The 15285-nt window shown below is 39.1% G+C and overlaps 1 protein-coding gene and 2 long non-coding RNA genes across 3 annotated transcripts in view; all 3 read right to left on the bottom strand.

The window, feature by feature from the left end:
- LOC107834381 (uncharacterized) overlaps positions 1-2022 on the bottom strand; it is a 4012-nt gene extending 1990 nt beyond the window's left edge. Inside the window, exon 1 of the long non-coding RNA XR_001660179.1 lies at positions 1724-2022. This is a non-coding gene — a long non-coding RNA (uncharacterized LOC107834381). The remainder of the gene's footprint in view (positions 1-1723) is intronic.
- A 2035-nt stretch (positions 2023-4057) lies between these two features.
- Positions 4058-5967, bottom strand: LOC107834380 (uncharacterized). Its single transcript, XR_001660178.1, has 2 exons — positions 4929-5967; positions 4058-4619 (listed from the first exon to the last, which is right to left on the bottom strand). It is a non-coding gene; the product is annotated as an uncharacterized LOC107834380 (long non-coding RNA).
- An 881-nt stretch (positions 5968-6848) lies between these two features.
- Positions 6849-15285, bottom strand: part of LOC103130034 (cell migration-inducing and hyaluronan-binding protein-like) — a 13938-nt gene continuing 5501 nt past the window's right edge. The window contains exon 3 of the mRNA XM_016665617.1: positions 6849-7164. Coding sequence (XP_016521103.1) covers positions 6864-7164 — 301 coding nt within the window. The 3' untranslated portion in view covers positions 6849-6863. The remainder of the gene's footprint in view (positions 7165-15285) is intronic.

The following is a 15285-nucleotide window of genomic DNA, read 5'->3' as shown; positions in this document are numbered from 1 at the left end:
AATAACTAATCAATGGGAAACACATGAGGATAAAGAGATACTGGGGACCAGGGAAATTACATCAAACACAAATAAACCCTAAACATAGCAAGAGAAAACAGTAAAAAGACAGAAAATCCCCCAAACATAATTGACATATTGACAAGTGAGCTTTGAAACTGGTTTTCGTGAGTGGAAAAAAAGCAACAGAACGATTCAAAGAGAAAGAAAACAGCTAAAGTCACAGAAAAGTAATACCTACTCTGCTCGCTTGCGCTCAATGCAAAGTTAAAAAAGCGGAACTAGCTTTAGCCTCCAGCTAGCAGTGCCGGGAGGAACTGTCCTAATCATAAGGCGAAGGGCCGACTGTACAAATTAACTCGAGTGCGTCCTGTCCTGCCCTGACACGCAGGTAAAATCCAGTTTTGGGTCTCAGAGGGGAAATAACCTGACTGTCTGAAGTTGGTAAGGAAATAAACCTGATAATTACAGAGAAAGATACAGTTGATAAAAATTGAAAGAGGGAAGGAGACAGATAAAGATAGAAATGAAGGATTAATAAATACTGTACACAGAGGATGGATAGAGAACATTGACAGACATATTCAAGATGTTCAAGTATTTCTTTAATAACTACTAAGTATATTTTGTTTGTAGTAATGATCTTTATATTTATTAAAGGTGCATCGGTAGCAATTTTCTGGCCGATCTTTAAAAATCTAACTTGCTGAAATTTTTTTGTGCGTGTGCAAAATATAGCAAAAAAAAGTTGACAATCATGGAGTGACTGTTGTAAATCTTGCATGGAGAGATGACCTGGTGGTTGGGACTGTCCATCAGCCCTCTCTCATGGTGGACAGTGGCTGATTTTTGTGACCTTATAGGTAGATAAGGTTTGTGGATTGGATCGGCTCCACAAGCAAGTCACGGCCAAACACCGACCACCCAAAGGGAAGGAAATCAGGAATATATACTTAATCATCTGTATAACGATGATTAAGTAGGGCCCGTACCTTGGCATAAGCCCAGGGGCCCACACCCTCCTAAGTCCGGCACTGGCTATGGTACCAAAATAATCTAACTATGAAGATTGTTCTTTCAACTTTTACAAAGTAAACTTGCCAGCTCCTTAAATTCTTAAATTTAAATGTTAAACAATTTATAATCTTTTAATTTATCTATGCTGAAACCATTAAATCAAATTTAAGTGCATTGATATTCTCTTAGTTCATTTATGCCTTGGGCCGGTGTTCTAAACGTGATCAGATCATTGTGGTTTTAGATCCACTAGCCAATGACTTAATTTGGATTTAACTGATAAAGTGCAAATAACTGATATTTATTTTAATTGTATTGTTTTGACTTGTTTTTAAGATTCTATAATTGTGAGTTTAAGTATTGTCTGCAATGTCTTCCAGTAACATAATTACCCAGTAATATTTTACGTTTCCTGTCAACTTAACATCTTTTAATACAAAACTCCGGTGGACCGCCTCAGTGCCCCGACCACCGGGCTTAAGTTTTCTTGGGGAAACCCCGTCATTCTCACTACTATGTATGCAACTCACTACAAAAATTTTACTTTTGACACAGTTAAACAGTGCATTGTAGCGCTCCTGTCATAACTGAGTAATTTCTTTTACGTCACCAACATCAATAGTAGTTGATAGTGACATTTTGCAGTTATTTTCTTGATTTCTTTCCAAAAGCATTATTTCTCAACTTTCTTGCAAGAGAGTAAGACCTCATAGTATTTCCATTTCTTTTTATGAATCTTATATTTAAAATGAGCATTTGCCTGAACTGTTACCATAGTAGCCCTTCTGGCCTCTGCATCAAGCTCTCCTACATAGTCATTCCTACCTGAGTTGGTGCTATGTGAGCTGGTTTTATACAGTGGCTTGCTTGAGGTAAGAAGGGACTTCACAACATTCTCATGTGAGTAATTTCTCAAGAGTATATCCCACAAGAAATACATAATGTAATTATGACGCTGCAAGATAAGGTGTGTGGGATAACATTTCTACACCATGTTGTGGGTCCTCCATGCCATGAGATTGCTCCCTTTGGTAGCAATCTCATGCTACCAAAGGGAGCCAGTGTTGCTGTTACCACCACACCATACTCTAAGCAACACAGATGTTGCCAAACTGGACACAGCCCTACAGACGCTGGAAGAAACGTCAAAGACAAGCAGCGCTAATGGAACTATTACTACTGGAAATGCTAATGAAGTTAGAACACCGGTACTGAATGTGAAACCACTACCAACACCGAACAAAGTTCAGACTCTAAACCGCTGTTGCCGAACCGGACACAGAGCTTATAGAAGCACTTACCGGATCACACAGTCCGACCAGAGGTACATGTCATTCATTGTTTCATTTACGAAGCTGAAGGAAGCAGCAAACAAAAGCTCCTATGGCTAACTCTGCCTCTTCCTCTGCTTGGCCCTTCTCATCTTCATCACCTCTTGTTATTTCTACGTTCCGATTGTTTTCAATGCACTCTGGTTCAAATTAAAAAGGCTTAATAACGTTACTCATCACTGTTTTGGCTGGAGGAGCCAGGCAGTTGGACCATTAGTCATTTACCCAGAATGCCTTGCAGCTTGAACAACATGGCGGCATTCCTGTGAAAATATTTTATTAAAATTTCTAAAAATTAAATAACCTACAGTATTATTACTGTGTTGTTTTTACATCTAAGATAAATATTTCCCAAATAAGGTCTATTTTTATAACTAATCATGGTTCCCTTTAAGCCTCCCTGGTAAGGTCTATTCAGGGGTCCTGGAGAGGAGGGTCCATTGGATAGTTGAATCTCTGATTCGGGAAGAGCAGTGTGGTTTTCGTCCTGGTTGTGGAACACTGGACCAGCTCTACACCCTCAGCAGAGTCCTGGAGGGTGCGTGGGAGTTTGCCCATCTAGTCTACATGTGTTTTATGGACTTGGAGAAGGTGTTTGTGTCCCTCGGTGAGTCCTGTGGGGTTACTCCAGGAGTATGGGGTATTGGCCCTTTGAGACAGGCTGTTAGGTCCCTGTATGATCAGTGTCAGAAACTGGTCCGCATTGTCACCAACATGCCTCCAGTCTGGCTCGTTTCCGGTGAGAGATTTTCACCAGAAATCTCTCACCGGTGATTCTGTTCATTACTTTGATGGACAACATTTCTAGGACCAGCCGAGGTGTTGAGGGGATCCATTTTGGTGGTCTTTGGATCATGTTTCTGCTTTTTGCAGATTATGTTGTCCTACTGGCTTCATCAGACTGTGACCTTCACTCGAGTGGTGTGCAGCCGAATGTAAAGCGGCCGGGATGAGGTTCATTGTCTCCACATCAGAGGCCATGATCTTGGGCCGGAAAAGGGTAGAGTGCTTTCTTCAGGTTGGGGAGGATGTCCTGCCCAAGTGGAGGAGCTTAAGTGACTCAGGATCTTGATCACGAATGAGGGAAAAAATGGAGCGGGAGATTGATAGATGGATTGACGCAGCATCTGCACTGAAGTGGGTGCTGTCATGATGAAGAGAGAGCAGAGTTAAAAAGCAAAGCTCTCGATTTACCGGTCGATCTTCATTTCTACCCTCATCTATGGTCATGAGCTTTGCGTCTTGACTCAAAGAACGAGATCACAGATACAAGTAGGGTCTGTGGGCTCTCCTTGAGAGATAGGGCAAGAAGCTCCGTCATCCGGGAGGGACACGGAGTAGAGCCGCTGTACTTTCACGTCGTGAGAAGCCAGTTGAGGTGGCTTGGGCATCATGAAGGGATGGGGTGTTCTGGGCACGTCCCACCGTGAGGAGACCCAGGAGAAGATCCAGGTGTAAGGAGGCCTCCTTTTCTGGCTTGCAGTCGGTAGGACTGGGCTGACAGGGTTTTTTTTAAAATACGTTTTATGCATTAAAAATACAGTTATGATGAAAAACCATTTTTTGTTCAAACATATATTCTGTGATTCATTTCAATTGCATTATAACTGAAGATTTGTATTCATAAATTTTCAAGTCACTAATCTATATCAGAGCCAAACATACACTTTCTTTCATGTTCTATATTCAAATTAACACTACTGAGCATCTGATTTTCAACAAAAAATGTTTTATATAGAATTGGATATAAAATTCAGCAAATGAGAGGTTAGTGGTCCTTTTCTACTAGCATACAAACAATAATCCAAGCCATTACAACATTCATATTTAAACCACATGTATACTGTTGTCCATAAGAAAAACAATCTAACTTTTTTTATTTTTTGAAGATCCCTTTTGCAGGAGAAGCATGTACTCCAGCCAGGTGTGGAGTCTTTGGTTATTTCACAAGCAATTTTGACCTGTAAAATGATTTTCGCAACTATGAAGGTCCAGAGATTTTCAGAAGTCATTTTTAAAGTCACTGTCAAGGGTCAAACCTTTGTGATAAGTTTAAGTCAAGTCTTACCCTTTTCATTCCAAGTCAAGTATCCACTTCAATGTGACTCAAGCCTAAATCAACTCTTGTTCTGATCTACTCTTTGGTCTTAATCTATAGGATAAGTCTCTGACTCAGGATCTTGCGGTTGATCTCAGCCAAGGCCACAGAAAAGACAAATGCCTTTTCATCAGAAAGGCTGGCATATACGTCCACTTCCTTTTCTTGTTTTTCTGTGAATACAAAAACACAAGATATTAAAATAATTTTAATATATAAGATTCTAAGATTTTAATCAACTCATGACAGCTATTTAATTTAATTTTAAGGACAAATGCAGACTAGAAACAAGAGAAAAAGGAAATTTTCTTAGATGAGCAGTCAAATTCTAGGTCACTGGGGCCACAGCAGAAAAAGCAGTATTTTCACTTGATATACAACTTTATATATATATATATATATACACACACACATTTTTATACATTTATATGTCAGCTTTAGACTGTGCAATACACATCCAAATAAATTTATAAATAGCATACTCATGACAGGTACCGTGCTGCGAGGTGGCCCAGGTTCCTCCTCCCCTTGGTTCACAATAATAAAGAAAACAGTTGTCAGACAAACTGCTAGTTTGCGACACCGTGTGTCCATTAAAAAAAAAAAAAAGTACTACTGGAGTGTTTACAGTAGCAGCACAGAACCAACACTGTTTATAGTGGAGATGGTGTGCTGCTGACCTCGACTCAGGACGTTGTGGGATGGTGGGCAGAATATTTCAAAGACCACCTCAATCCCACCAACATGCCTCCCATTGAGGAAGTGGAGACTGGGGACTCTGGGTTGGGCTCTCCAATCTCTGGGGACGAGGTTGCCGAAGTGGTTAAAAAGCTCCTCGGTGGCAGGGCCCCGGGGGTGGATGAGATTCGGTTGGAGTTCCTTAAGGCTCTGGATGTTGTAGGGTTGTGTTGGGTGACACGACTCTGCAATATTGCATGGACATCGGGCCAAGTCACCCTGTTAAGCCTCCCTGGCAAGGTCTATTCAGGGGTTCTGGAGAGGAGGGTCCATCAGATAGTCAAACCTCGGATTCAAGAAGAGCAGTGTGATTTTCTTTCTTTGGTTGTGGAACACTAGACTAGCTCTGCTCCCTCAGCAGGGTCCTGGAGGGTGTGTGGGAGTTCGCTACATGCGTTTTGTGAACTTGGAGAAGATGTTCAACCGTGAAGAAAAATGGATGAATAGAGGGTTTAAAGGTACATTTGAAGCCAGAGAATTGTAGAATGGACAGGCCAACAACATTTTATCAATTATTTTTTTGTTCAGAAATAACAAAAATCTCAGCTCAGAGTGCAGTAATTCCAGAGATACTGCATATGATTCAGTCAGGTGCACCTAGCATTAATATCAGTCCTGGGTAATACGATTATGTCCAGATGACACTAAATAGAGTCATAAATACTCTGAATATTTTAAGGCAAACTTGACTCATACTACCTCTAGAGGTGTGTCCATTGTTTATTCACTTCCACACATCAGGAACAGGTTTTGTGCAGCAAAAACTTGTGAAGAAGCACATNTTTAGTGCTCAGGACTTTCCCCAAAGCGCTACATGAGCACTGATTGAATTCAAGCAAAATTAGAAAACACTATTTTAGCTACAGCTCGTCATGGTTGGCTGATGGTTGATGTGCTAAGGACATCAAGGTTTAGGACAATGAACGACGAATCACCCTGATTATTCCACCCTGATCCCTTCAGGGTGGAATAATCCCACAGCAGTGGTCCAGCTGCACTAGACTCATTCCAAAGCCTCTTTGGAATTGGATTGAAGACCTGGTTCAATCAGGCTTCAACTTGCCATTCTCAGATACTCTGATGGAAATTTTTCTAATATTGAGTTCAATATTAGTGAACTCTTTGATGTTCTCTTTGTTTGGTCAAGTGTGAGATTAGTCAAAAGGATTCACAATTTAAACAAAGATGATTTGGAGATATTTCAAGGCCCACACAGAGCAGTTGTGTTCTCTGTTCTTAGTTAAGCTGTCAAGGGTACACAGGAGAAGGAAACCCAACATATTTTAATTAAACTCCAATTTTCAGCTTTAGTCTTTTGGGTTGATTTATAGGAGCAGAGCAGGATGAGCTGCTTGCACATTTATTGTGCAGCACAGTGTGTCTTTCAAAACACTTCTTACAGTCTAATGAATATCTACACCTTACTTCTTCATTCTCAACAGGGTAAACTCCCTACTTCTCTATTTAGACTGTAATAAATAACATAAATTTATTGCACATTCTTGTTTGGCTTTCTCACTGTATATGTTGTAGGCTTATGAAATGCGCCACGGAAGTCTGAGAAGGACCGGACAGTCAAGCACATAATTTGGACTCTTGTTAAAAATGCATCTTCTAATGAGTAATTTTCAGATTGAACAATATGTATGTCATGCTTTATTTATGACTTGTTAAAATAGTCAGAAGGACTGGAGTGACTGTAGGCTTAAAAAGAAGAGGAGGCACCCTGTTCTAAATAAAATAAATTGGTTTTCAGAAGTCATTGTGTGAAGTATAAGTACCAACTTAACTAACCCAGTCTCTTCCTCCCAGTAGTAGTATCCCTTGGTCAAGTGTGAATGATTGATCTTCTCTCTCTGCGTTGTCTTCACAAAGACACCAGTCTTGAATGTCTTTTTAGTGAGGCGATTGTGAATGTCAGCAATGATGGTAAAAGTAGTTTCTTTTGGGTAGCAGATCCCCAAACTGACCCAGTCATTTCTGCAATAAATAAATAAAAACACACCATAACATCAGTAATTCAGTCACAAAGCAGGATCTTTTCTAAATGAACAGCAGCTTATATATGAAAACATGAAAAACCTTGCAGGGTACTATTTTTATTTATTTATTTATTTTTGTTGGATTCCAGCAAGAAATGTCTATGTATGGAAGTTAGATCAAGTGAGACTTGCACAAAAATTAGAATTGCCTTTTTATTAAAAGGCATTCTGACTATACAAGGCTTTGATCAAAGTTGGAACATCCATCAGTGGAAGTGTGAACTTCCACTGACCATTCCACTGCATGCACACATTTTTCTGACACCTTTACCACAACAAAGAAAAAAAAATACAGTTTCAGACTTTGAATCTCATAAATCTGACTCAGTCTAATCAACAAATGTCTGGACAATCTCATACTGGCAGGACCCCTTTACACAGGATTAAGATACACAAGGAAACCCAGTATGTGGCTTTCACATTATATTTCTTGGTAAGGTAAAAGTAGTGAAGAGAAATTGCTGCTGGTGGTTTATTATTATAGTGATTATTATGGGGGAAGCATGGTTGTAGGATCTCACTTTAACTTTGAACATTTCTTAAAGTTCAAAGTTAAAGCAGAACTGGCCACATTGCTCTTATGTCAAGTTTACACCCTCATCATTCTCTGCAGTGGAGACCCAAGAAAGTTTTGAGTTTTTCTTCAGTGGATAACATGATTTTTAATATGACTGGACAATAAATCAACAACAATATACATCATGTATATTGTTATACATGCTGACACATGATGAATATCAATAGATATTACATTTGGTAGAATATTCAATATATATATATCAGTGACGTGCGGTCAGGGTAGAGCCTCACCTGTCATCATGGAAAAATAATATATAATAATAAAAATTGCTATTTTCACCCTGTGGTTTGTACTATAAAGTATCTATTTTTTACTTAGCTTAACCAATTCTGATTATTTTTTCTTCAAAATCGCTGGATTTTCGCATTTTCCCATTCAAATGCTCAGAAGCGAAGCCGGTGAGGCAGCAGCTAGCTGAGCCTCACCTGGGACTGATCAACCTCTCGCTAACTGCACCGGCTGCCATTCTTTGAGAGCATGTTCGTCCTGTCTGTACGCCAGCAATAAAATGGCTAATAAACATTTAATATATGAACTGATTTTCCATAATTTAGCTTATGTACTGTTGAGACGCTTTACCAAGGTCGAGAAAGAGTCACATGCTGTTAGACAAAGGGCCCATAAAAAAGAGTTACATTTTTGATTCTGTTAGACACTAAAGCACATTCCTCAGAGAAACAGAAAATTATCAGGCCACAGAGACATGGTGTGATTTCAGGGAGTGTCTTCAGTTCATATAATCAGCTACCCTCCTCCTTCTCCTCAGACGCTGCACAGACTTTTTTAGAAACTCTTCTCGGATGTAATGGTAAAGCGTCTCCTGTCAGCGCTGAAAGTGAATAAAATAAGTAAAGTCTGAATGCTTTTCTTGGCTGATTTTATGCTCCGTGTGTCAATACAAATTATGATTCATCGATTAGGATTTTCATTCTCAACAGTATATAATGTACAGTGTTTTTTGTCACCATCTGTGTTTGTATCGTGTTTTGTGTGAGGAGGAGCGATCAGAAACGGCAGAAAACAGACTCGAGGTGAGCCAGGCAGTTCTCTTGCCTCATGGCAGGGGGCGCTCATGATCCCAGATATTGTGACTCCACAACTGCAGAGTAAGACACAGTGAGCTAGCCATGGAGCTAGCCATACAGTAAATAAGTAAAGTACAGCGATATATTTGTTTTCTCCTCTCTTCCGACGTCAACATGAAAGACTACATTTCTACACTTTAACAGTTTTTAAAAGTGGATTTTCAATTGAAGCAGGAAATAATAACTAAAGGAAGACCAACACCGGAGCTGAAAGTTTTGCTTTGAGACAGTTTGATGATGGAGTAGAAAAGACATGCCGAGAATAGACTTGGCTTTGGATGAACGGATATTTTTGTGCAGAATTAGCGGTGCATGGATTTCATTGATACATAAAGGTAAGACAGCAATAAGATGTTTTTTTTTATGAAATGTGCGTTTTGTGGGCTACAGTTTGTATGTCTAAATAATTCAGTAAAGTAGAAGCGGTAGCTAATCTACCACAGCAATTATTTATAAATAAAACATTAAGCCTAAAACATACTACAACAACAGACTGAATATTCTGTTCTGTGTGCAAAATTCTTGAATGTTTTTTGGTGTTGAATCCTAAAACATGAAGTGGCATTGTTGTCAGTTGCTATGGCAACGAGTCTGCGTAGCTTAACGAATACAGATCACTTTGCTGTGGATCGTAGCACGAAATCAATATCTACATTTCTAAGTTTCACTGAGTTAACGCGGCTATGGATGACATGTAAAAGATTAGTCTTTTTGCCCTCCAGTGTTGTATGCATGCGCGAAATTTCCGTAGGTCCAATATTGGACCTATGGAAATTTCGCGCATGCATACAACGCATGTGTATAAGTCATAAGTCAGTGCCTCACCAGCAATGAACCTCACCACACATCACTGATAGATATATATATATATATATATTATTGTGTAGCCCCTGGTTAAAAACCATGCACTTAAGGCCCTTTAACATTTACGAGGTTGATTTTGTGTATATCAAAAAAGGATAAGTAAGAAACTTGTATTACTGTTTTTGTCAATTTTTAATCCGAGTGATTATATAGATGCGGGGAGCGGTTACTGTTGTGAGTAACATGAGAAATAATGGAAAAAGCAGAAAGCCGAAACTTTTCTGGATGGGACTTGTGTACTCGTTTCTATTACTTTAAAGTCTGTATTGAATTTTCTATCTAGTTTAGGTTAATGACGGACAAATTAACACAACAGAGCAAAAAAAATGGGACAATGGGATGATGGGAAGAAGAAGGAAGAGGAACGTGGGAGAAAACAAGGAGGAAGCTAATGGAAACCGCTGCTAATGCTTGCAGAGGTTGAGGTGGGGGAACTGGGCTTTTTCGCGCGTGTTCTGCACAAGTAAACTTGCACCCGGTGGGTAAGATACCTGCAGAAGTGTTTTGTAGTGAAAAGCACGGACAAACACTGCGGCTGATCAAAGGTGGCAAGAGGAAAGCGTCAACATGGCGACGCTGGCTCCAGCGTGATTGAGGAGTAGTCCTGCAACTTGTGTGGCAGAGTTCTAAAATAAATTGGACTCGCGAAGCATTCTTGACGGAGAGGGTGTCGGCTAGTGATGGGTAGATGAGGCGTCATGTATCATTTCGACCCATAGCAAAACTGTGTTGATACTGTGTCACTGAATACTGACACCTGCTGGACATAAAAAATTCCTACAGGCAACGTAGTGATTTGATGACCTAGTCCATACAATAAGATTCAAGTCTTTGTATTTTATTGAATATTATATTCCTGTATTATGTCATATCTTCAGCTAAATTTAAAATATATTTGATACACAGTCAATAAAAAATGTGAACATGTACCATAAAGTGAAAATTTAAGTGAATGTGTTTGGAATGAGGATTCTTGTTTTTTTTTTTCTCTTGCTCTCGGCGAAGGTGGACACTTTTTTCTTCTGCTCCCTTCCTGCCCTGGCTTTTCCTGCTTGCTCTGTTTTTGTTGTGTCTTTTTCTATATTTTTGGAGCCTTTCTTTGCACATCATCCAAATTATGGATCTGGTCAACCAATCTCTCAATGCAATTGATAAAATTTTCGACGAGAAGTCTGGGCACAGGAGAGCCTCTTGTCCTTTGGGGATACACTCGGCGGGATTCACCCTGGATTTATTCATGATAACAGGATTTCTTCCCAACCTAAGACATTATGTTTATGAATTGGCTTTCCCCATGTGGCCTTGGAAGGGCTGCATATTTCTAATCTCCTTGAAGATATGTAAACACAATGCTCTCCCCTCCTCAACCCATCCTGTATCCATGGAGTAGCTTCATGGCCCTTTGACGTCACCGCCTTCACTTGTGTCTTTGCTTTGCCCATTGTTTTGTCTGAATGTTGCCATTTGCCCTAATGTGTCCATGCCTCTTTTGTTTTAGGTAGAGTACTCCCTATTTAACCCAGAAAAGGATTATTTTAGTTTATTAGTAATAACAGAAATTGGAATCAGAATTAGAACTAGAAAAATTGCTGTTCCTAGCGAAACAGCCGTGAGAATGCATATTTGGAGAATGATTGATGGAATAATCCAAGAAATATGAGAACAAAGAATAAGAAGGAGAAAAAAGCAGAAGAAAGCTACAGTCATACATTGTAGAAATCTTTTGCTAAGTAATTAAATTTAGCAAAGGTATAGCAGAATTCAGCAGAAGAAGCAGAAATTTGTGTGTAACTTGAACGATTTGAAAATGTCAAAAAGTGAAACAGAGCTTAAGAAAGATTAGCACTATTAGATTACTATTAGATTAGCACCATTAGCACAAGAGGAAATTAGTACAAAACTAGAAATATTTGAAGAAGTGAAACATAGCAAAACAAAAAGCATAAAAGGAGCAAAAGAAGCAGAACATTTTGATATATGAATTGCTAAAATTAAAGTTTGCAGAAGACCTTCGCAAACAGTAAACCCAGTAGAAGCAGAAGGCATACAGAAAGGTAGACAAGCAGAATGCAAACACACAGATGGAAACAGAGCACAAGAGAAAAATACATTGAAAGAATAGGAGAAGGTGCGACATGGCTGTACTCCAGAGAAGTTTGACAGAAAACAGAAAGTTTGCTGTCAATTATTTCTCTAGAGTGAAATAACAGTTAGAGAATCCCACCATGTATTTCAATGGGGCAAAAAAATTGCACAAAAGTGCAATTATTTCAAAAAGTACAATAGTGAATTTTAGCAAAAGTCATAGCAGCAATCTCCTGAAGAAGCTGAACGTTTTGATATATGAATTAGTATCAAAATTAGTTGAAGATAGCAGAAGTAGTTAACAACCGAAAAATGTGAGCAGGATCTTAATAAGTGAGAATGCAGTAATGCATTCTCACTTATTAGAATAACTGCTCAGTCCAGGAAATCCAGAAATACTTGACAGGAACAGTCACTGCTTAGTTTTTATATTACTTTTAACCCAGAAAAGGAATTAGATCAGTCACTCTTTAGCTTATTTTATCAGAAACTGTAGAGTACTCACTATTTAGAAATGGAATTAGATACTTAGCAACCCTGAACAGGAGCACTTAGTTTACATACTTTAGAACAGGGGTGTCAAACTCCAGTCCTCAAGGGCCGCTGTCCTGCAGTGTTTAGATGTGCCACAGGTAAAAAACAGTGGAATGAAATGGCTTAATTACCTCCTCCCTGTGTAGATCGGTTCTCCTGAGCCTTGCTAATGACCTAATTATTCTTTTCAGGTGTGGTGCAGCAGAGGCACATCTAAAAATTGCAGGACAGCGGCCCTTGAGGACTGGAGTTTGACACCCCCTCTTTTTTCTTTCCTTTGGTTTGTTATTTTGTTTGTATTTCCTTTTAACTCATGTAAAGCACAATTGACTTGTTGCTGAAAATGTGCTATATAAATAAAATTACCTTACCTTGTGGACTATTTTTTCCCCCATAAATTTTTATTTTAAAAAAAAAAAGTTTTTACAACATTTTGAAATTTAGCCCGTTACACTTTTTTTTGACAAAACTTCTCCTGCTGTAGAAAAAAATGAAGTAAACACTACATTTACAGCGAACCCTTGTTTTTCTTAGGGTTGCGTTTCGAAAATAATCTGTGATATGCGAAATCCGTGAAGCAGTTACCTTTATTTTTTACAATTATTACACAGCATAAATAAATACTCTACATTGAAACCAAAGAACAAAACCTGTTCATCAATCTGGCTTTAATGTGATCTGGAGTATCTGCCCCGCAAGATTCACAGCTGTATTACAGAGCGATGGATCTCATCGAGCCTCCGGTCGGGTTCTGCTGCCTCTGGCCACACTTTTTTTTTTTTTCCCAGCTGGCATTCAACATTTCAGTTCCATCTGCTGAATGGCCAATCTGTATTAAATACTGTAACTTTATTATTACAGGTAGAGAAGAAGCGCCGAGACTGTTTCTACCAGTCATACGGTCAATCAGGACGCAGAACACTGTGGAAAAAAAAATTGCACAAAAAATCTGCGAAGCAGCGAAACCATGATAGGTGAACCATGTTATAGCGAGGGTTCACCGTATATGAAATAATTTCTAAAAAGCAACTGAGTAATTTGTATATCTGTATATCTGAGGTGTATTGAGACTTCATTCTCGTTTCTGGCCTCATAATGCCTCAGCATTGAGGAGGTGGATTTATTTAAATAAGATAGTTTAGTAAAACATGTGTGACACTTAACCTGCAGAACATAACATGAAAGTAAACTAAGAGACAATTTCAGCTGAATTTGGATTCAGATAGATCAAGTAGAAACTGACAAGAACTGGATGAAACAACAAAATGAAAACACATTTATTTTCCAAAATAAGATCAAAATGGTCCCACACTGCGGAAACCTTTCGTTTGAGGCTGCTCCATAGCTGACGCTGTTCCGTAAAAGATCAAGAATTTGTTTGGCAAATGCTTTTGACAGATTGACAGATACGGTTCCTTATAAACACAGTTTGGCGCTTTAATGACATTTAGAAACAGTTCCTGTATCGGTCACGTGACTTGCTGAAACCAATATGCGCACCAACACGGGTTTTAGTCTGTGGGCTTCACACATGCGCCGACGCATCGGTGTTGCCGGTGTTCCATCACTAACATCAGTTGAGCGAGCAGGTCTGAGTTGGTTTATTGTTTAAACGGGGAGAAGAGGATTTTCGTAGCGACATCGCAACGAAGGCCTGAAGCTTCGTTGCAGCTTCAGGCCTGCAACGAAAACTTTAACCAGTACCGGACAGTGTGTGTGTGTGTGTGTGTGTGTGTGTGTGTGTGTGTGTGTGTGTGTGCGCGTGCGCGAGAGAGAGAGAGTATGGGATATGGTATTTAGAATTGTAAATTCTGATAATGTATGGAGTTCTGTTAGTGACAAAAGTTTAATTCTGTTTACAGTAAAACAACAGTTAAAAGGAAGGGTTTTCTTTAAAAAACACAAAGGTAAAGTGGGTAAAACATAAAGGACTGAACAGAAAAGATGCTTTATTGGCTTTATTTTATTTTGGGAAACATTTAATACTGGGAATTAATGACCTGGCTCTATATTTAAGTTTCTGATCATTTTGGGGTATTGTGTAGCCTCATTTGGAGCAAAGGATTTATTTTTCCAAGTCCTTATTAAAAGAAACTATTCAGTTAGCTGAATAGTTTCAGCTAACTGAATAGTTAGCTGGTTGTCTGGAGTTGTTACATCAAAGGTAATTGGACAGTAGGTAAACCTGCGTGGTATCTACCAGAACTTAATGAACCCAAATAACCACCCCATCAGTGAGTTTAAGTTCTTGTCCCAGTTACTTGCGGACAGAGCAGTGGGGTGCTTCATATATCTAATATATTTACTGAACTCTGATGCAGAACTGGGAGATGTAGGCAGAAGGACGTCTTACAATACTCAACCTCTCATGGTGGGTGGCATCAACTAATTCACTCTTTGGTTACCTAGCAACAACTTGTTGAACAATGTGCGCAGTGTCAGGTTTCACCACTGTGCTTCACAACTGCTTAAAAATAAACAATGGCTTGGAGCAAACGCTGTCAACAAAACAGGACAAGAAATCCCACCAGCTTGGCAGTATTTCAGATATTTAAAACAAATAAATAAATTACTGATATTGGCCAATATGCAACGCTTATATTGTTAAAGATTCAGATTGTCTGAGGATGTATCCCACAATCCACTGTGCATTGTGGGATACCATGCTGGTTCATGCTGAAATTCTGCCAGTAACACTATGCCCACACACACTGTTCTGTTTTGAAGTTATAAATGTTGTTTTTTATACAAGAAAAGGGAGAAAGCCTGCCCTCTCATGTTATTTTAAGGTACTACAACATAGTAAGTTTTGTCATTCAAAACAAAACTTATTAAACGGTAGAAATAGACGCCGTTGGTGTTCGTTGGTGTAAATTACTGTTCAAATCTTTCGTGTATGGTTGCATTGCCG

This window comes from Poecilia formosa, unplaced genomic scaffold (assembly GCF_000485575.1).
Source record: "Poecilia formosa unplaced genomic scaffold, Poecilia_formosa-5.1.2 Scaffold600, whole genome shotgun sequence".
In the NCBI taxonomy this organism is placed as follows: Eukaryota; Metazoa; Chordata; class Actinopteri; order Cyprinodontiformes; family Poeciliidae; genus Poecilia; species Poecilia formosa.
This window is presented reverse-complemented; position numbering and strand designations above follow the sequence as displayed.